We start from the raw sequence: 22,419 nt of genomic DNA, 5'->3' as shown, positions 1-22,419 counted from the left end.
AGGAGAGGAAAGGCGAGCGTTGATCAGGGAGGAGAGGAAAGGCGAGCGTTGATCAGGGAGGAGAGGAAAGGCGAGCGTTGATCAGGGAGGAGAGGAAAGGCGAGCGTTGATCAGGGAGGAGAGGAAAGGCGAGCGTTGATCAGGGAGGAGAGGAAAGGCGAGCGTTGATCAGGGAGGAGAGGAAAGGCGAGCGTTGATCAGGGAGGAGAGGAAAGGCGAGCGTTGATCAGGGAGGAGAGGAAAGGCGAGCGTTGATCAGGGAGGAGAGGAAAGGCGAGCGTTGATCAGGGAGGAGAGGAAAGGCGAGCGTTGATCAGGGAGGAGAGGAAAGGCGAGCGTTGATCAGGGAGGAGAGGAAAGGCGAGCGTTGATCAGGGAGGAGAGGAAAGGCGAGCGTTGATCAGGGAGGAGAGGAAAGGCGAGCGTTGATCAGGGAGGAGAGGAAAGGCGAGCGTTGATCAGGGAGGAGAGGAAAGGCGAGCGTTGATCAGGGAGGAGAGGAAAGGCGAGCGTTGATCAGGGAGGAGAGGAAAGGCGAGCGTTGATCAGGGAGGAGAGGAAAGGCGAGCGTTGATCAGGGAGGAGAGGAAAGGCGAGCGTTGATCAGGGAGGAGAGGAAAGGCGAGCGTTGATCAGGGAGGAGAGGAAAGGCGAGCGTTGATCAGGGAGGAGAGGAAAGGCGAGCGTTGATCAGGGAGGAGAGGAAAGGCGAGCGTTGATCAGGGAGGAGAGGAAAGGCGAGCGTTGATCAGGGAGGAGAGGAAAGGCGAGCGTTGATCAGGGAGGAGAGGAAAGGCGAGCGTTGATCAGGGAGGAGAGGAAAGGCGAGCGTTGATCAGGGAGGAGAGGAAAGGCGAGCGTTGATCAGGGAGGAGAGGAAAGGCGAGCGTTGATCAGGGAGGAGAGGAAAGGCGAGCGTTGATCAGGGAGGAGAGGAAAGGCGAGCGTTGATCAGGGAGGAGAGGAAAGGCGAGCGTTGATCAGGGAGGAGAGGAAAGGCAAGCGTTGATCAGGGAGGAGGATGGCTCAGTGAATGCAGATCTGAAGGAAAGGAGACAGAGGGAAAGGGGGAGAGAGCGAGAGGAAAGGAGATGGAGTTGGGGGAAGGAAAAAGGCAGGGTGGGGAGGGGTAGCAACAGAAGCTCGAGAAGTAGTTGTTAATGCTATCTAGTTGGAAGGTACCTGACGGAATAAGAGGTGCGGACGTTGCTCAAATTTGTAGGTGGCCTCAGTCTGGCAGTGCATGAGACAATGGACAGATATGTCACAATGGGAATGGGGTGGGGAACTGAAATGGGTTGCCATTGGGTACAAGTGTAGCATTTCCTGTGGTCACAAGGGGTAGGTGCTAAGGAGGCAAACTGGTGGGAAGGGAGGAGTGGATGAGGGAGTCATGGATGGAGGGGTCCGTGTGAAAGGCGGAGAGGGAAGGAGGAAAGATATGTCAGGTGGTGGGATCACATAGTAGGTGGCGGAAATTGTGGATGTGGCGGAAGGTGCAGTGGTAGGTGAGGACAAGGAGAACCCTGTCCTTGTTGTAAGTAGGGGTGGAGAGAGCTACGGCAGACAAAGAAGGTGCTCAATGAAATGATCTGCGTCCAGTCTCTCTGACGCAGAGGAGGCCACAACGGGAGCACCGGATGCAGGAGATGACCCCTGCAAATTGAAAAGTGAATCATTACTTCACTTGGAAGGACTGTATGGGAGCCCGAATGGTAATTATGGAAGAGGTGTGGCTGCAAAAGTGTAGCATTTCAGGTAGGTATTTGAGGGGAAGGTGTGTTTAGTGGTGGGATCACGTTGTAGGTGGTAATTAATATGTTGGATGTGGTGTGATAGGTGGGATGGGTGAGAAGAAGGGGAATTGTATTAGTTTTGCCTCTAGGGGCAGAGTGGGCCAGGACAAGGGCTATGTTGATGGCAGTAGAGGGGAAGACATTTTTTGAAGGAGGAGATTCTGGAATGGGATTCCTTATCCTGGGAGCTGAGGTGACAGAGGAATTTAGAGACAGGAATAGAATTCTTGCAGGCAACAGGATGTGAAGAGACATAGTCGAGTTTACTGTGGGAGTTGGTGGTTTTGTAAAAAAATCTGTAGAGAGAACTTCTCCTGAGCTCGAGAAAGGGGAGCATATTGCCAGAAATGGACAAGTGAATGTTAGGTCAGAGTGAAAATAAAGGTTCTATTATTGACATTTAATACTACATTTAAAATGAAATTCTTTAACTTTTGTCTACTGTAAGGCAGAGAGATGCCCCTCACAGAAACCTATAGCACCTGGTGTTACTAGGTGGTCTCCCCTCCGAGTACTGACCAGGCCTGAGCCTGTTTAGCTTCCATGATCAGACAATCTCAGGCGTATTCAGGCTATTAGGCTTCTGCAGCAAAGTGGAAAAAGTTATAAGCTCATCAAGGGTGCATGAGGCAGCACCAATGTAATCATCACTGCACCAGAGGAAGAGTTGAGGAGCCTTGCCTATGTTGGGTTATAACATGGATTGCTCCACACAGCCAATAAAAAGGCAGGCATAGTTGAGACACATGCAGGTACACATGGCTATCCCTTTGACTTGAAGAAAGTGGGATGAGTCAAAGGAGAAGTTATTTAGGGTGAGAACACATTCTGTCAGGTGGAGAAGGCTGGTGATGGAGAGGGACTGGTTGGGTCTGTTGTTGAGAAAGAAACAAAGGACTTTGAGGCCTTCCGTTTGGGGGATGCAGGTGTATCAATAATGAGTTTCCATAGTGAAAATTAGGCAGTCAAGTTTAGGAAGTTATCGAGGGCACGTGAGGTATTGTGGTACTGGACTTGGGCGGGGGGGGGGGGGGGGTGATATTAAGCTGAAGTCAGATGATCTAGAAATTCACCGATGACACCACGGTCATCGGCAGGATCACAGATAGTAATGAGGAAGCTTACAGGAGTGAGATGAATCAGCTAGTTGAGTGGCGTAGCAATAACAACCTTGCACTCCACGTCAGCAAAACTGAGGATCTAATTGTGGATCAGGAGAAAATCAGGAGTACACATACACGTCCTCATTGAGGGGTCAGCAATGGAAAAGGTTAAGAACTTCAAATTCTTGGGTGTCAACATCTCTGAAGGTCTATCCTGGGGCCTCCATGTTGATCACGAAGAAGGCTCTCCAGCGGCTATACTTCGTGAGGAACTTGAGAAGATTTGGTCTGTCACCGAAGATTCATGCAAATTTCTACAGGGTACTGTGGAGAGCATTCTGATTGGTTGCATCGATGTCTAGTATGTGCACAGGACATGAAAAGACTACAGAATGGTGAACTCGGCCAGCGCCAGCATGGGCATCAGTCTTCACTCCATCAAGGGCATCTACAAGAGGTGGTGTATTAAGAAACCAGCTTCTATCCTCAAGGACCCCCACCGCCCAGGCCACGCCCTCTTCATACTGCTACCATCAGGAAAGAAGTACAGGAGGCAGAAGACGAACACACAACAGTATAAAAACAGTTTCATTCCTTCTGCCATCAGACTTCTGAATGGACAATGAGCCAAAGAATGACCTCACTTGCTCTTTTGCACTATTTTTTTTTTAATTGCTGCAAAACAACAAATTTCATGACATGTTCATGATAATAAATTCTGCTTGTGATTATATAGGAACACACAGAAATAATGGGTCTATTGGGGCATTGGGTTTGTGGATATTGAATAGGAGGTAGAACTGAGCAGAGCAGGGTTGGGAGAGAGAAGACCGGAAGTGATGAAGTCATCTTGGTGGGGTCCAGTTCAAGGCGTAGGAAAGAGGAGGTGTCCAAGAGCTGTCATCCGGCTTCAGCAACGTGGAGGTCAGTGCTCTAGTCTATGGGTTTGATAGTGAGGTTGGGATTGGCATGGAGAAACTGGAGGGTAGAACATTTTAAGTGGGGAAAGATGTGAACAGTGAGGGGAGTAGTGAAGTTGAGATTGTTCTTGACTTGGTAACAGTTGGAAATATAATGATCCAGAGCTGACAGAAAGGCCAGAATGAGCTGTCCAAGAGAAAACCAGTTTAAGGTGGGAGAAGGGGTTTTCAGTCGGGGATTGAGAATTCAGGATGAATAAGTGGGCATGCAGAGACAACAGTAGAAGAGTTCAGCATCGAGGCGTGCACAGAATTTATTGAGGTGTGGGCGAAGTGAGATGAAGGTGAGGCCTTTACTGAGGACAGAGCGCTCCATATCAGAGAGGGGAAGGTTGGAGGGTATAGTAATGACCAGGCAGTGTTTCAGTGGGGATTAGTAGGGCGGAAGGTGTCATGGTGGGGGAAAGGGGGGGGGGGGGGGGTGGTGGTGATCTCCATAATTTTGCTGTTTTAGCTATTGGCAATGCCAAAGTTATCAACTATGGAGAAGTAGTGAGACTTTCCCTTGTGAGAACTGTCATTGGGTGACCTTTGTCCCCTTTCCCCCACCTCCTCGTGGGTCAGTAGTTTCAGCAGACTGCTTTGCTCTCTGAAGAGTTGCAAGTGCAAATACAATATCATTACTCTCTGATTCACCTCCAATCATCAAAATCTACTGTGTACCAACTCATTCATTCCCAGGACTGGCTTAATTATAAGGAGTCTAATGCACTGGGTGCACCAATGCATTTTTCATAACTTGAGGTACAAATTTTTTATTTTTTTTTTAAATTTAATTTTTAAAATTGATACATGGCACAGTAATAGGCCCTTTCGGCCCATGAGCCTGTGGTGCCCAATTAGACACAATTGACCTACAACGCTTATATGTTTTGAAAGGTGAGAGGTCAGAGGAAACCCACATAGATGCAGGGAGAATGTACATTAAACTCCTGACAGATAGTCAAGATTCAAACCCCAGTCTCGATTGCTGGCGCTGTAACAGTGTTGCGCTAACCAGCATGCTAAACATGCCACCTTACCACAAAATCTCTTCTGGATCACCTGTACGGGACTTATAAGAATGCAGTTGCACTTATCCATGTCACCATGAAGGAGATTGCTGTGCACTGGCCACATCTTCACCTGTACTCGTATTTTTTAAGAATATGGCTATTAATAAGCATTAGAGTGATAAATCTGCTTCAATATTTGCAAACGTTTTCAACTTAGAGCAAACACAATTGACTAAAATATATATTTTAAATTGAAAGTAGGACAGCTAAATGGAAAGCAGAGAGAGGAACCCTTGCTGTATCACCAGACTGAACTATGGTGATTGATGAGCAGAGCCTGTTCTATTTCAGTACAGAACTGTACCTAGAGGTTCTTGATGGCTAGTCTTGTCACTGTCACAGGTAATCTCCTCAAATTCGGAATTGCTACTGGAGCTTCCATCACTAGAGCTGCCAATCCACTGCGGAGCGCATTTCCTGCGAATCATGACCTCCCGTGACCTGCGCATTCGCTGCATCTGCTCTTTCTGTTTTGGGGTCCTCTGACACTTTTTCAGCTGAGGCAGTTTTCGACAGGTAGAGCTCACCACCTTAACACTGGGCTGGCTGCTCTCCACATCTTGGGCTCCAGAAGACGAGGCAGCCCCATCCATGTTTTCCTGATATTCCCCTCCGATCCCCTTTGAAGGGCTGGCATCTTGGAGCCTGGGAAAGAAGATTTAAAAATGTCACACTGTCATACACGCACAAGACAAATCCAATAGAACCCTAGAACACTACAGCACAAAAACAGGCCCCTTTGGCCCTTCTAGTCTGTCCCAAACCATTATTTTTTGCCTAGTCCCACTGACTTGCACCCAATCTATAGCCCTCCACATCTCTCCTATCCATGTACCTGTCTAAATTCTTCTTCAATGTTAAAGTTGAGCCCATATTTACCACCTCAGCTGCCAGCTCATTCCACAATCCCACCACTCACTGTGTGAAGAAGTTCCCCCTAAACTTTTCCCCTTTCACTCTTAGTCCATGACTTCTCGTTTGCATCTCACCTACCCTCAGTGGAAAAAGCTGACCTACATTTACTGTCCATCCCCAGCATAATTTTAAATAACTATCAAATCTCCTCTATTTCTTCTATGCTCCAGGGAATAAAGTCCTAACCTGTTTATCCTTTCCCTATAACTCAGTTCCTGAAGTTCAGGTAATATCCAAGTAAATCTTTTCTGCACTCTTTCCATCTTATTATCTTTCCTGTAGTCAGGTGACCAAAGCTGCACACAATACTCCAAATATGCCTCACCAATGTCTTATACAACTTTACCATAACATCCCAACTCCTGTACTCAATACTTTAATTTACGAAGGTCAATATGCCAAAAGCTCTCTCCATCTATCCACCTGAGATGCCACTTTCAGGAAATTATGTATCTATTTTCAGATCCCTCTGAGCTACCACACTCCTTAGTGACCTATCATTTACCGCCTATGTCCTTTCTTGGTTTGCCTTTCCAAAATGCAACATCTTACACTTGTCTACATTAAATTCCATCGGCCATTTTTCAGCCCGTTTTTCCTGCTGGTCCAGATCCCTTTGCAAGCTTTGAAAGCCTTCTTCACTGTCCACAACGCCTCCAATCTTCATGTCACATACAAACTTGCTGATCCAATTTACCATATTATTACCCAGATCATTGATATAGTTGACAAAAAACAATGGTCCCATCATCAATCCCTGAGGTACACCACTAATCACAGGCCTCCAGACTGAGAAGCAATCATCCACTACCACTCCTTGGCTTCTCCGTTTAGAGATTGTTGAATCTAGTTCATCATCTCACCATGAACCGATAGCTTCTGAACCTTCCTGACTAACCTCCCATGTGGGACCTTGTCAAAGGCCTTACTAAAATCCACGTAGACAACATCCACAACCTTTCTTTCATCATCTTTCCTGGTAACTGCCTCAAAAAATTTCTAAAATTGGTTAAACATGACCTACCACGCATAAAGCCATGTTGACTATCCCAAATCAGTTCCTGGCTATCCAAATAATTGTATATCCAATCTCTTAGAACACCTTCCAATGATGTCAAACTCACCGGCCTATATTTTCCAGGGTTATTTATGAAGCCTTTTTTAAACAACGGAACACACAATGACACCACACCCATGGCTCAGGACATATTTCTGCCAGATCCCCTGCAATTTCTACACCACCCTCCCTCAAGGTCCGAAGGAATATCTTGTCGGATCCTGGGCATTTATTCACCCTTGTTTGCTTTAAGACAGCAGGCACTTCCTCCTCTTTATATAGGGCCAAAGAGGAAACACACAAGGACAGGGAAAGTGAGGGCAAGCCAAGGCATCAGTAATAGTATACGTCAAGTTTCAAGATCAGCATTGAGGGAACAAGCAAACAGAATCTTTTTGATTTTCAATGCATAATAAAAAAAAGGGAAAAACTGCAGCAGTTTGGTTTCTAGCACAGGGTCTGGTTCCGTGTCTTAGAAGGAAAGGGTAAAGAGCAACAGAGTAATAATGATGGGGATTAATTGGTGACAGGAATAAACCAGAGATCCTGTGGAAAGGATCAAGACTCGTATATTATATTGACACCCAGATGCCAGGATCAGCGACATTTCTGATCAAGTCCATACAATTCTTGAGCAACAAGATGACCATAAATAGAAAGAATGATGAGATGAGGAAGAGTGAATATAGGGAGAAACTGACAACCAGGACTTCAAGGGTCGTAATCTCTGGATTACCACCTATCTGTTCCACTTGCCAATGAATAGGACGTTATGGTAGGTCAATGCATGGCTGAAAAATTAGTGCAGAGGCTCAGGTTTGTAAATCTTTGGGATCTTATTTGGGGAAGTTTAATGACCTGTACAAAAGGGATGGGTTGCACCTGAAATGGAGAAGGACCTCTACTCTGTGGGCAGGTTTGCTAGAGCTGTTGGGGTGGATTTAAGATAGCTGGGCAAGGGGATGGGAAACAGAGTGATTAGTCAGATGATGGAGAAGTTTAATTTAGACATACAGCATGGTAATAGGCCCTTTCAGCCAAGAACCAAGCACCCTAAATATACCAATCGATCATAAGTTTTTGAAGGGTGAGAGGAAACCCGAGCACTCAGAAAACACAAACTCCTTACAGCGCTGGATTTGAACCTGGGTCACTGACACTATATCATCATTGTGCTAACCATTTCACAGGGGTGGGTGGCCAAACCGGTGCTCGCGAGCCACATGTGGCTCTTGGATGAATAATGTGCAGCTCATGGAAATATGTTGGCCAAGACCATCCAAGTTCCCGATGCCCTGACCACAGACTCTTACCTAGACCCTGGCCACCCTCATCCATGTGGCAATGACCCAATAGCCCCTTTCAAATTGCAGCACCTGGGTACCCTCCTGGGACCTGGGTGCAATTACTGGGGCAAAGGTGCTGGAAGCATCTTTCAAATCACAGGGGTATCTACCCATTAAATGTCCTACCCAGTGATTTAAGGAGGATCCTGCTCCCGCAATGAAATGTCACCCACTCTCCGGAAGTAGTACCAGATGTTCAGATGCTGGCTGCCCGGTGATGCACACAAGCATTTTCCTTTTCAAATCGGAGGCAAGTTTAACTGGGTTCCCTGACTGCCTCTGAGGTAGGTCAGGGACCCGGTTGGGCCCTTTCAAACTGCCGCATAACTGGGCACTATCTGTGCAAATTACCCAGTTAACCCCATTATACACAGAAGTTTGAAAGGACCTAGTAAGAAGGTCCGAGGGGTTTAGCCAGGTGGTGCTTGGGGAGTTGAAGAATGCAGTGTTGTGTCTAGTGAATAACAAAAAAATCGACTTCATGGTGTGCTGAAGGAAATGAGTGAGTGTAGTCTTTATTTGTTTCTTAGCTGTGGTAAATCAGGGCCATTACAAATCCATTCTTGGTTGATGTGATCAATGATGGTTGTCCAAGTCTCGGCACTCTGATTACAGATTTATCTGCCATGGAAATAGATCTAATGGAATTACAGGAAGACCTGGGTCTCAAGATAATCCACAAATCCCAATCTGCAACTGAGTTCCAGAAATAGAATATTTTGAACTGAAGGAAACCAGTATGCGACTCATCTCAATTTTTAGCACTACACGCTGCTGTGAATGAACTGCTGCAGTCTGTGAAGTCAAAGCATCATGTAGTCCTTACAAATCAACACCTGACAGAGCTAATTCGTACAGCCTTGACAATGCATCAGCTGGATTTTCAACAACTCACAGCCAAAATGGAGACTCACAAAATCAGTCAGGATTTTGAAAATATTTGGTATGCACGTGTACTTTTTGATTAATGAAACTAATACAAATTAGCAATTTAAAAATTACATGCATGAATAAAAATTACATACATGTATTTCTTAATAAATTATAATTTTTTGTTTTAAGATATCTAAGAGTAAAAATGTGTGTTTTTTTTCAGGTCTTGAGGATCTCATATCTGAAATTTATCACTAAGCAAGTTTGGCCATCCCTGCACTATATTCACCATGCCACCCCAAACTGAGTTGAAAAGGTAGGTGCTATGTATTGTGAGACTGAGGGAGGGGCAGTGAGGGGTGGGGTACAAGCAGTGAATGGAATACAAATGCAACCAGTTGGATGATTTGAAATGTGTGTACTTTAACATGGTTATCTGTGGGTGGAAACAGGAGGGGAGCGATCATTCTGTTGGGAGTTGTCTATGGGTCGCCAAATAGCCCTCGGGACACTGAGGAGCAGATAACTAGTCAGATTTTGGAAAGGCACAAAATAAAAAAAGGGTCGTTGTCAGGGGAAACTTCATCTTCCTTAATATTGCCTGGCACCTTTTTCATGCAAAAAAAGGTTCAGATAGAACAAAATTTGTCAGGTGTATCCAAGAAGGGTTCCTGACACAGCAGGGGATTCAAACCAACTAGAGGAGAGGCCGTCCCGTATCCAATGAACAAGGATAAGAATAGTCTAAAAGGGAAAAGTTTTAATTAGGGAAGGGTTCATGATGATGGGATAAAGCAGGAATTTGGGAGAGTAAATTGGGAATAGGTGTTCTCAGGGAAAAGCATAGAAGTGCTGTAATATGGAGGATGTTTAGGGATCACATGCATGAGATCCTTGATAGATTTGTCCCAATGAGGCAGGAAAAAGATGGTTGGGTAAAGGAGCCATGGTTGACAAGAGAGGTAGAACAGATGGTCAGGAAGAAAGAAGCAAAAGTCTGAAGGGCTCATGAGAATTGCATTGTAGCCAGGAAGGAGCTTAAAAAAGGATTTAGGAGAGCTCAAAGCGGGTACAAGACCAGAATGTAGGATTAAGGAAAATCCTAAGGTGTGCAACACATAAGCCGTGAACAAAAGAATAACAAGAGCGAGGGTAGCACCAATTAGGGATGAAAGAAGGAAAATTGGCCTGGTGGTAGGAGAGGTCCTAAATCAACACTGAAACTTTGCCTCAGTGTTCACTAGGAAAGAACCTTGGTGAATATGGGATCATTGTTAAACAGGCTCAAGTACTGAAGGTCAAGAAAGAAGAAGTGCTAGATCTTACTGGAGTGTTGATGATAATCTTTGCATCCTTCCTGCCCACAGGAGATGTATCTGTGGATTGGAGAATGGCACTTGTTTTAGAAAGGTAAGAGGGAGAATCCTGGGAATTATGGTTGTGGGCAAACTATTGAAGAGGAATCTTTGGGACAGGATTTAAGAGCATTTAGAGGAACATAGCTTTCTCAGGGATGGTCAGCATGGCTTTGTGAGGGGCAGGACACATATCATGAGCTTAACTGAGATTTTCAAGGAAGTGACAAAAGAAACTGATGAAATTAATGTCGATGTGGTGTATATGGATTTCAGTAAGGTGTTTGACAAGGACCCCCTTGGCTGCTTGGATTTGGAATTGGTTTGCCTGCATAAAGCAGAGAGTAGCAGTTGATGCAATGAAATCTGTCTGTCTGGAGGTCAATGACAAGTGGCGTTCCACAGGGATCTATTCTGGGACTACTGTTCTTTGGGATCTTCATAAATGACTTGGATGAAGGAGTGGAGAGGTTGGTCAGTGTAAATTTAAACAGGCCATTTTAGCCCACGAGCCTATGCCAGTCAATCTACGCCAAATTAACCTACACCACCCCACCCCCCCAGTACATTTTAAACAGTGGGAAGAAACCGGAGCCCCCGGAGAAAACTCACATAGACCCAGACAGAACAAACTTTTCAGACAACATGGGATTTGAACCCTGGTCCAGTCGCAATTGCTGGTGCTGTAAAGGCATTGAGCCATCCGCTACACCAATCATGCCATAAGTTTGCAGATGAAACATAGGTTGGTGGTGTAGATGCTGTAGAAGATTCTTATGGATTACAACAGAATATAGTCAGGATGCAGAGTTAGGAAGATAAATGGTAGATGGAGTTCAATCAAAATGTGAAGAGATGCACGTTGGAAGGTCGAACTTAAACATGGACTACTTGGTTAACTTTTAACAGCAGGAAGAACTTAGGGTCCACGTCCATGGATCCCTCAAGGTTGCCACACAATTTGACAAGGTGGTTAAAAAGGCGGGTTTGCCTTCATTAGAGAGGGGATTGAGTTCAAGAGCTGAGGGGTAAATGTTGTAGCTCTGTAAAACTCTGGTGAGTCCACATTTGGAGTACTGCAATCTGTTCTGGTCACCTCATTACAGGAAGGATATAGGTACCTTAGAGATGGTGCAGAGGAGATTTACCAGGATATTGCCTGGATTGGAGAACATGTCTTATGAAGCAAGATTGACAGAACTGGGGCTTTTCTCTTTGGAGCAACAAAAGATGAGAGGTGACTTAATAGAGGTCTACAAGATCATAAGGGACTTAAATAGGGTGGAAAACGGATGCCCCCCAAAGTTCCTCAACATGGTTATCCAACTGCACGAAAACCAACAACGATGGGTCAGATACAGCAATGAGCTCTCTGAACCCTTCTCCATTAACAATGGCGTGAAGCAAGGCTGCGTTCTCACACCAACCCTCTTTTCAATCTTCTTCAGCATGATGCTGAAACAAGCCATGAAAGACTTCAACAATGAAGACGCTGTTTACATCCGGTATCGCGCAGATGGCAGTCTCTTCAATCTGTGGTGCATGCAAGCTCACACCAAGACACAAGAGCAACTTGTCCGTGAACTACTCTTCGCAGACGATGCCGTTTTAGTTGCCCATTCAGAGCCAGCTCTTCAGTGCTTGACGTCCTGTTTTGTGGAAACTGCCAAAATGTTTGGCCTGGAAGTCAGCCTGAAGAAAACTGAGGTCCTCCATCAGCCAGCTCCCCACCATGACTACCAGCCCCCCCACATCTCCATCGGGCACACAAAACTCAAAACGGTCAACCAGTTTACCTATCTCGGCTGCACCATTTCATCGGATGCAAGGATCGACAACGAGATAGACAACAGACTCGCCAAGGCAAATAGTGCCTTTGGAAGACTACACAAAAGAGTCTGGGAAAAACAACCAACTGAAAAACCTCACAAAGATTAGCGTATACAGAGCCGTTGTCATACCCACACTCCTGTTAGTCTCCGAATCATGGGTCCTCTACCGGCATCACCTACGGCTCCTAGAACGCTTCCACCAGTGTTGTCTCCGCTCCATCCTCAACATTCATTGGAGCAACTTCATCTCCAACATCAAAGTACTCAAGATGGCAGAGACCAACAGCATCGAATCCACACTGCTGAAGTTCAAACTGCGCTGGGTAGGTCACGTCTCCAGAATGGAGGACCATCGCCTTCCCAAGATCGTGTTATAGGGCGAGATCTCCACTGGCCACCGAGACAGAGGTGCACCAAAGAGGTACAAGGACTGCCTAAAGAAATCTCTTGGTGCCTGCCACATTGACCACTGCCAGTGGGCTGATATCGCCTCAAACCATGCATCTTGGTGCCTCACAGTTCGGCGGGCAGTAACCTCCTTTGAAAAAGACCGCAGAGCCCACCTCACCTACAAAAGACAAAGGAGGAAAAAACCCAACACCCAACCAACCAATTTTCCCTTGCAACCGCTGCAACCATGTCTGCCTGTCCCGCATCGGACTTGTCAGCCACAAACGAGCCTGCAGCTGACGTGGACATTACCCCTCCATAAATCTTCGTCCGCGAAGCCAAGCCATGGGACAATAGCAAATACTGGAGGACATCTCCTTAGAGCAAGTGGAGGAAAGTTTAGGGGATATGTCAGAGGCAATTCTTTTTAAAAAAATGTTTTGCAGGGGGTTGGTGAAGGAGGCTGGTACAATATGGATATTTAATTGACTATCTTGGATTTGGGGGGGGGGGTGTGTTGAGGGACCGGGCACATGAATGTAAGAAAAAACAAGAGGTTATGGGTGTGAGAGAGGAAAAACTTAAAGATTGTTGTGGAATAGGTTTACTTAAGATGGCCCAACATTATGGGTTGAAGGGCACGGACTCTATGTTAATAAGACAGTTAAGGGGAAATTATAGAAGTAAGATCGAAATTTCTATGAAAGTTTAAAATCATTTTTTCAATCTGAAATCAAGGTTTATGCTAAACAGTTAAGAGCAAAATAAAAGGATTTGCAAATGTTGATTTAGTCCCTTGAAATAACACAATAAAAATAACATTTATGAAGAAATGCCAAAGGAATCAAACGATTTATTTGTCCATCTGAAAACAGAAAACTTGTGGAAATAGTGGTAGAGTTCACGTTGAGTATAAAGGAACTTTTAAAAAAAAAATCAACTGAAAGACTGGTACTAACAAATGAAATGGAACTAAAAGACCTGATGACCTGCAATTTTGATGGGTAAGTTTAGAACCTAAATACACTGCTTCCAGAAGGCAAAACACAATATTTCTACAGTTTAGGGAATAATAAGTTGGAAATGGGGACTAGATCTATTTGAGATTTAAGAAAGAGAAAATAGAGTCAGACGTGTCGATATTTCACTGGAGTAAAGGGAATTGGCGAAGTGGCATGAGAGAGGAACTGGCCAAGGGGGCACTCTGTAGGGAGGAAGGCAGAGGAGGGAGTTTCTATGAGAAACGAGGAGCGGGTACAATAGAAGCATACCAAAAAAAGAAGTCAAGGGAAGTCATGGCAACACAAAAGCAAAATCATAAATCAGAATTCATTGTCACGAGCATGTCACAAAAATTGTTGCTTTGCAGCAGCGTTACAGGTACAAATACTGCTAGAAATTACATTTTAAAATAAATAAATTTGTGCAAAAGAAGGGAAAATGGGGTAGTGTCTGCAGTTCATTGCCCATTCTCTGATAGCAGAGGGAAGAAGCTGCTTTTGTGCCGCTGGGCGTCCGTCTTCAGATTCCTGTACCTCTTTTCCTGATGGTAGCCAAGTAAGGAGGGCATGGTCTGGGTGGTGAGGGTCCTTGTGGACAGAAGCTGTTTTCTTAAGACACTGACTCTTGGAAATGTTCTTGACATGAAGACAGTGGCCTTGATGGCACTGGCCGAGTTCACACCGTTTAGTAGTCTTTTCCAGTCCTGTGGATAGACACCTTCATGCAACCAGAGTGCTTTGCATGGTACATCTGTAGAAATTTGCAAGAGTCTTTGGTGACATAGCAAATCTCCTCAAATTCCTCACAAAATATAGCCGCTGGCGAGCCTACTTCGTGATAGAGACCCCAGCACTGATCTTCAGAGATGGTGACACCAAAGAATTTGGCTCTTAATCCTTTTCACTGCTGACGGCTCAATGAGAACCTATTCGTGTATTCCTCTTCTCCAAAAAAAGGGCATACAAGGAAGCATAAATTAGTGGGAAGATACAACATTGGGAAGAAGGCAACTAAAAATCTCATCAGGAGGGAAAAAGTATGAAAGAAGGCTAACAAATAATAACAAAGAGCATATAAAAACCTTCTTCAACTATACAAGGAGAGGTGAGAGGAGATTTCGGACAACTAGAAATGACACTGAAGAAATAATAATGGGAGACAAGGAGATGGCAGAGGATCTAAATGAGTATTTTGCATCAGACTTCATTGTGGAAGACATTAGCAGTGTACCAGATGTCCAAGGGCAACCCATTCCACTCTGGTTCCCATACCCCTGCATATCTAGTTTAAACCCTGCAGAGCAACCCTAACAAATGCTCCTGCAAGGATATTAGTCCTCCTCCGGTTCAGAAGCAAACAGGTTTCCACATGGTACAGTTACATGGATAGGAAGGGTATGGAGGGATATGATCCAGGTGCAGGTGAATAGGGCTAGGTTGAAATATAGTTCAGCATGGAATAGATGGGCTGAATCTGCAGTTGTTAGAGTCCAAAAAATGTGTTCCATTGGAAATGAGAATTCTGAACAAATAAAACTAAGATCAATACACCAATGTGCTGGAGAAAGTCAACGTCAGCCTCAGGGAAGGAAAGGAGGATGGAGGAAGGGCAGAGGGCTTATTTAACTGTTTAAATAAAACTAGGAAAACATGAAGATAAATAAGAAAATCTCAGATGCTGGGGTCTAGAGCAGTACACAGACGTGCTGGAGAACGTCAGCAGATCAAAGCAGCCACAGGAAGCAAAGGGCAGTTGAAGGTTCAGGCCCAGCCCTTTATCGGGAATTTCAAAACTCAGGCCACCTTCCTCTGCCTGGCAGAACCCATACACAACCTCAGTAACTTTTCCTTTCGCTCATCCCACTTTCTCCAAGTCAAAGGTGTCCTCACCTACCACCCCATCAGTATCCGCATGCAACATATTTTCCACAATTTAGACCACCTATAACGGGATCCCACCACCAAACATCTTCCCCTCCACTTCCATTGGGGGGGGGGGGGGAAAGAAGAAGAAAATAAATAAATAAAAATCGCTCCCTCCGTGACTCTTGTCCATTTATCCCTTCCCACTAATTGCCCTGTGGCTACCTACCCATGACCACAAAAAGTGCTACACTTACACCCATGCCACCTCGCTCTCCACCACACGGGGCCCCAAACAGTCCTTCCAAATGAAGCAGTATTTCACCTGTGAATCTGCAGGGGTCATTTACTGCATCCGGTGCTCCCAATGTGGCCTCCTCTTCCTCGGGGAAACTAGACACCAAGTGGGAAATCGTTTCCTTGAGCACGTTGCTCCATCTGCTGCCACAGCAAGGATTTTTCAGAGGCCAACCATTTTAATTCCACAGCCCACTGTCACACTGACATGTCTGCCCACGGCCTCTTGCACAGCCGAATCGAGGCCTTCCGTAAACTGGAGGAACACCGTGTATTCTGTCTGGGCGTTCTCCACCCAGGTGGCATCAATATAGATTTCTTCAATTTCCATCAAACCTCTACCTCCAGTCTCTTTCTTTCCTGACTCCTCTCTCCTTTCCTCCAGCTCTCCACCTCCTTCACCTCTATCAGAAAGCCATATTTCTTTGCCCTCTCTCTCATCACTTTTCAGTTTATTTCTCCTCCACCCTCCCACCTGCATTCACCTTTTACCTCTCCTGTGTGCCTGTGTTCCCCCACTTTTCCCCCTCTCAACCACATCATTTTATTCAAGAGAATGCCTGATTGTCAAAATTCCTGATGAAGGCCCCAGGACTGAAACATCAACTGCCCTTTGATTCCCATGGATATTGCGGTTTTTTTGAGTATTGCAGGAAGACAAAGAGTTGACAATGGGAGCTTCGTTGAAAAGTGCAATGGTGGTTAGACAATGCCAACCAGTTGAAGAACATTTGGCTCCTTTCCTTGACCCAACATCAGTGTGTAGACTTCCTCAGGAGTTTATGGAGGTTGGGTATGACATTGAAAACGTTGACAAACTTCTACAGACATGTAGTGGAAAGTGTGCTGACTGGCTACAACAAGGCCTAGTATAGGGACACCAATACCTCTGAGCAGAAAGCCCTTCAAAAGGTCGTGGACACAGCCCAGTCTATCACAGGCAAACCTCCCCCCCTTCAAGAAAATCTGTCGTTGGGGCAGCAGCAGCAATCAAGTATCCGCACCACCCAGCACATGCTCTGTTCTTGCTGATGCCATCAGGATAGAGGTGTAGGTGCCACATGACTCATACCTCCAGGTTCAGGAACAGTTACTACCCCTTCACTGTCAGACCCATCAAACTCTCTCATTTAAGGACCCTTACTTTGCACATTATTTATCCGGAACCCTTGGGGGAAACTGTGTTCCGAATTTCAGATTTTTCCAGATTTCAGAAAGCCAGATTTAAACCCACCCAAATTGTGCTGCCGTATCCACTCCCACCCCCTTCAGTTGCACTTCCATCTACCCCCACCCGCCCGACTCGCGCTGCCAGTCTCTCACCCCACTTGATGGATTTTGGAGCTTTCTGGATTTTTGATGTCCGGATAAAGGATCGTGTACCTGTACTCTGACAATAAATCTGAACTTAACTTTGGACAGAAGAACTGCAAGCTCTTTCTGATGCAGAATTATTCTGGTAAACCATGACTACATTCCATCCATGGAAAACAGAGACCAAAACTGTGCCCAAACCCTGAATAATTGTGGTAAGATGAGACCATCAGACATGGAAATTAGGCTATTCAGCCCATCAAGTCTGTTCTGTCATTCGAATCATGGTTGATGTATTTTTCCTCTCAACCCCATTCTCCTGCTTTCTCCCTGCAACCTTTGACACCCTTGCTAATTAAGAAACTATCATGCTCCACTTTAAATCTAGCCAATGACTTGGCCTCCACAGCAGTCTGTGGCAACAAATTCCACAGATTTACCACCCTCTGGCTAAAGAAATTTTTCCTCATCCAAAATTCTTTTATTCTGATGCCTCTCATGCTGGGTTCACCCACTAATGGAAACAACTTTTCTATGTTCATTGTGTCCAACCCTTTTAATAAGATTCCACCCTCCCCACTAAACTCCCTCTCACCTTTGTAAACCTCCTCTGGAACCTCTCCAATGCAAGTACATCCTTCCTTCATTATGGAACCCAAAAGTGCTTACATTACTCCAAATGTGGTCTGATCAGCATCGTACAAAACCTCAACTTTGTTTTTATATTCCGGTACTCTCATAATGAACGCTAACATTACATTTGGGAGGTGCAGTTGGCACAACACCTTTACAGCGCCAGCACCCGAGACCAGAGTTCGATTCCTATGCTGAATGTAAAGAGTTTGCACGTTCTCCCCATGTCTGTGTGGGTTTCTGCCAGGGCTCCGATTTCCTCCCACCATTCAAAACGTACCAGGGGTGTACGTTAATGGGGTGTAAATTGGGTGGTAGGGACTCACGGGCTGTTACCATCCTGTATGTCTAAATTTTTTTTTTTAAATGAAAATAAAATTTAACTGCAAGTTGACCATTAGGGAATCTTGCATTAGGAATTTCATGTCCCTTTAGATTTCCTCCTTTTGAATTTTCTCGACATTTAGAAAATATTCTACGCTTTTATTCCTTATACAAAGTGTATTGACCACACACTCCCCTGTGCTGTATTCCTTCTGCCTCTTTCTTTACCCATTCTCCCAACCTGACCTTCTGAAGATTCCCTGCTTCCTCAACAATATCCACCCCCATCTCCCTATCATCCACGTCTGGTCACAAAGTTGTCCATTCTGTCATCGATATCATTTACTTCGTGTAGCACTGTTACTGTAGTGGTCAGCACAGTGCTATTACTGCACCGGTGACCCAGGTTCAAATCCACCATAGTCTGTGAGGCGTTTTTACTTTCTCCCCAAGTCTGCGTAGCTTTTCTCCAAGTGTTTTGGTTTCTTCCCACATTCCAAAGACATATGGGGTTGGTAGAGGTTGATTGGTCACATTATTTGGACTACACTGGTTGTACAAGTAATCTCAAAAATAACGTGAAAAGTAGCAGACCCAACACCAATCTCTACAGGATGCTCCACAGCAGGGGTGTCAAACTCAAATTCACGGAGGGCCAAAATTAAAAACCTGGACTAAGTCGAGGGCCGAACTAAATATTTATTGAAAATTTTCAACAACATCTGCATGTTTTCTCTTCTTTCAACATATGTAATGTTAAACTTTAGGATATAACTTTAGGAGGATAATGTTACAGGTCAGGAGTAGGTAGCTCAAGTTCACCCTTTGCTTGACCTGAGGGAAACATATTTGGTCCCTATGGAGATGTAGTCAGCATTCACAGGCTGTGTCCATTTTGGCCTGCATCAGGACTCAGCATTTCCTGCTCACTCCTCAGGCTCTAGGCCTCTATTCACCCTCGACCCACCATCCCTCTACCTGACCAGTCCTTTACCCAACCTCTACTCACCCCTCACTCCACTCGCTCTGCCTCTACCCACCCCATCCTATACATGCCCCTCTACTGCCTCTCCCCTCAACCTGTTCCTCCCTCTACCCGTCTCTCACCCTCTAATCACCCCTCCCCTACTCGCCCTGCCCCTCCCCTTTTACCTCTTCCCTATCCACCCCTCCTTCTACTCATCCCTCCCTCTAACTGCCCCTCGCACCACCATAACTTCCCCTGCCCATTACTCCTCACCTACACCCTCTGCCCACCCCTGCTTACCCACCCACTCAGGCCCAGCGCGCTGCCGATCAGCCTTTGCGGACAGCCACCATCTCTCTCTTCACGTGCAGGGCCGAACCAGCCGTCCCTGGGGTCCGCGCGGGTGCAAGCGCTGAAGGCCGTGGCGACCGGGAGAAGTGCGCTCACGCTGTGGAAGGGCCGTCCGGTGCCAGTCGCGCGGGGCTCGCGCTGCCCGGTGGCCGTGCGCAGCCTGCCATGCCCGTCGCACCGACAGGAAATCACAGGCGCTCGCCAATCCGCCGCACCGGTTGACAGGTGGGAGCCTTCCAACCGGCTTGCCGGCTGATCACATCGACAGACTTCTCGTGTTACAATTTCTCGTGTTACAATGGGGAAGGATGTGCAATGAAGGGGGAGGATGGTGGGGGTGACATTACCAAAAAGCAGCATCGGCTCTCGCTGCAGGGGGGGCCACCTCTAATACATTTTTGAAATGATCTTGCTGGCCAAATATAATTATATCGCGGGCCAAATTTGGCCCGCGGGCCAGAGTTTGACATGTGTGCTCTACGGTCACTGGCAGCCAGCCATAAAAGGCCCCATTTATTCCCACTTAGACAAACTTCTATCTTCCCTGTAATACCATGGGCTCGTATCTTGTTTTACAGCCACATGTGCAACCACCTTGTCAAAGGTCTTTTGAAAGTCCAAGTAAACAGCATTCGCTGGCTCTCCTTTGTCTGTCCTGTTTGTTACCTCTGCAAAGTATTCCAACACATTTGTCAGGCAAAATCCATCTCCCCTTAAGAGAACTACGCTGACCTCAGTTTATTTTATCGTGCACTCTCAAGCTCCCCGAAACCTCATTCTTAATAATGGGCTTGAGAATCTTGCCAAACGCTGAAATCAGACTAACTGGCCTATAATTTCCCATTTTTTGCCTCTCTCCCTTCTTAAAGGGAGAATTTACATTGTAATATTCCAGTCCTCTTGAACCATCCCTGAATCTAGCAATTCTTGAAAGATGCCTTCACAATCTCTTCAGTTACCTCTGGGTCCAGGTGACTTATTCACCTTGAGTTTCTCAAGCAACTTTTCCTCATTAATAGTGACTACACTCACTTCTGCCCCATGACTCTTGAATTTCTGGCGTATCGCTGGTGTCTTCCACAGTAAATACTGATTCGGTTCATCATCCCACATCCATTCTTGCCTCTTTTACTCAATATATATCTGATAAAGCTTTTCACATCCTCTTATATTATGGGCAAGCTTACCTCCAAACTTTACCTTTTCTCACCTTGATGCTTTTCTGGTTCCTTTCCATTAGTGTTTGACAGCTACCCAATCATCTGGTTTCCCGCTAATTTTGCAGTATTAATTTCTTATCAGCCTCGAGTGCTTTTGACACTATTCGTTACAATACGACAAAATTGTAACTACCATATTAAGTAATTTGTATATATTCTGACATGCTCAAAATTAACATTTGTAAAAACAGAACTGTTTCCTGCCTGGAGACGGTCTGTTCACAGTTTCTCAACCTGCCCTGCAATTCCACCAAAACAATCCCTGCATTGTCCCCCAAGATGGATTTTTGTCATTCTTTTCAGACAAGACTTCCCATTTCTCATTATTACATTTCACCTGTGGCCTCCAGGCCTCTGGGATATTTTGAAAGTCTCCTCCATTAACCTGGCCTCAATCTCAAAATTTGTCCCAAATGATCACCACGACTAACCTCTTCCTTTATTATCTACAGAAGTTCTTATTGCATCCTTCTATATATCCAGGTACCTTCGTCTCAATCTATTTCCCCTTTATTTTTAGTTATCCTTTTCTGGCTTTTCCAATTTTCTATACCACCAATTTTCCCAACATCACTAATCTCTTTCAACTCCCATCAGTCCACAGTAACACAGCACACAATATTGTCAGTTCCATCAAATCCAAGTCTGGTGGAAAGAATACCGTAACACTTTGCTCAACCACAACTTCAATATTGTACCTTTATTCAGCATCCAATCTCTCGTTTCAGAATCCACAGGATACATGATGATGCAGACTCACAGAACCTGGTGATGGTTGGTGTCGTGAATGTTTGTTTACAAGTTGCCATTAAGCAAAGGTTGGAGGAATTTTCTGTTACTTTCTAATTACAAACATTACACCTGCTCATCCTTCGATTAACTCAGTGCTTAACTGCCATTATCTTTTAATTTTATCCTCAATCCTATTCTGTCCGGTTTGGATGTATATAGTGATCATTGTTCCTACCTGTTGGTCTCCATCCACATCATCATTCTCCCTTCATTCCTCTCTGGCAGAAGTTCATCAGATTCGGCCAGGTTGGTGCTGGAAGATGGTGATGTCTCGCCCACACTGGAGGCATCATCGCTTGTGTACGTATAGCTCCGCACGAGGTGCCGGTCCGTTTGCAAGGCAAGTTTGAGTTCCTTTGAAAAGCTGGAGTGTTCAGGGTTCAGACACTCCATCCACTGCACAGCCTCTTGCTTCTTCAGCTCTGGACCTAAAGGCACCTGGTTGTTTTCTTGAATATTGCCATTGAATGGTGAAGGACAAGAATCACCAAAGCCAGCAGATGATGTTGTTCCCTTCAATTCTTGTTCTGTGCTGGATGCAGGGGGGATTTCCGACAATTTTGCCGCTGGCTCCATTGACAAGATTCCAACGTCACAGAAACCTTTAGTGCAAAATTTATTTTTTTTAAAAAATTGATAATACAAAAGTTCTGCAGTTCAGACTCATTTGACAAATCCATTTCTTTATAGTGTCTAGAGTTTTACATTTCCACCCAAATTTAAAAGAATTTTTCTAAACATGTCACTGAAGTGTGAATGAATTCAACTGCCTCAACGTGCTGCAATATTGTTGCCAAGTCTTACAGCGTAGAAACAGCCCCACAGGCGCAGCTTGTCGGAGCCAAACAACGTGCCCTCCTGCTTACTCACATTAGACCCTGACGCCTCTCATCCTCTCCCATCCACGGAGTAATCCAAGTGCTTCTTAAAGGAAGCTAACACACCTGCCCCTATT

At 45.4% G+C, this 22,419-nt stretch overlaps 1 protein-coding gene and 1 long non-coding RNA gene across 3 annotated transcripts in view; one reads left to right on the top strand and one right to left on the bottom strand.

Moving 5' to 3' along the window:
* LOC138758873 (E3 ubiquitin-protein ligase Arkadia-like) overlaps positions 1-22,065 on the bottom strand; it is a 72,010-nt gene extending 49,945 nt beyond the window's left edge. Inside the window, exons 1-2 of the mRNA XM_069928382.1 lie at positions 21,640-22,065; positions 5,239-5,579 (exon numbers count right to left, since the gene is read on the bottom strand). Coding sequence (XP_069784483.1) covers positions 5,239-5,579; positions 21,640-22,040 — 742 coding nt within the window. The 5' untranslated portion in view covers positions 22,041-22,065. The remainder of the gene's footprint in view (positions 1-5,238; positions 5,580-21,639) is intronic.
* On the top strand, positions 1,340-22,124 carry LOC138758877 (uncharacterized). 2 transcript variants are annotated; one of them, XR_011354518.1, is made up of 6 exons: positions 1,340-1,758; positions 9,349-9,441; positions 10,493-10,535; positions 19,473-19,677; positions 21,401-21,490; positions 21,690-22,124. It is a non-coding gene; the product is annotated as an uncharacterized lncRNA (long non-coding RNA). The 2 variants fall into 2 exon arrangements; XR_011354519.1 differs by lacking the exon at positions 19,473-19,677.
* Positions 22,125-22,419: the final 295 nt, after the last annotated feature.

This window comes from Narcine bancroftii, chromosome 3, assembly GCF_036971445.1.
Source record: "Narcine bancroftii isolate sNarBan1 chromosome 3, sNarBan1.hap1, whole genome shotgun sequence".
Lineage (NCBI taxonomy): Eukaryota > Metazoa > Chordata > Chondrichthyes > Torpediniformes > Narcinidae > Narcine > Narcine bancroftii.
Note: the sequence above shows the minus strand (reverse complement) of the source record. Positions and strands in the feature narration are given on the sequence as shown.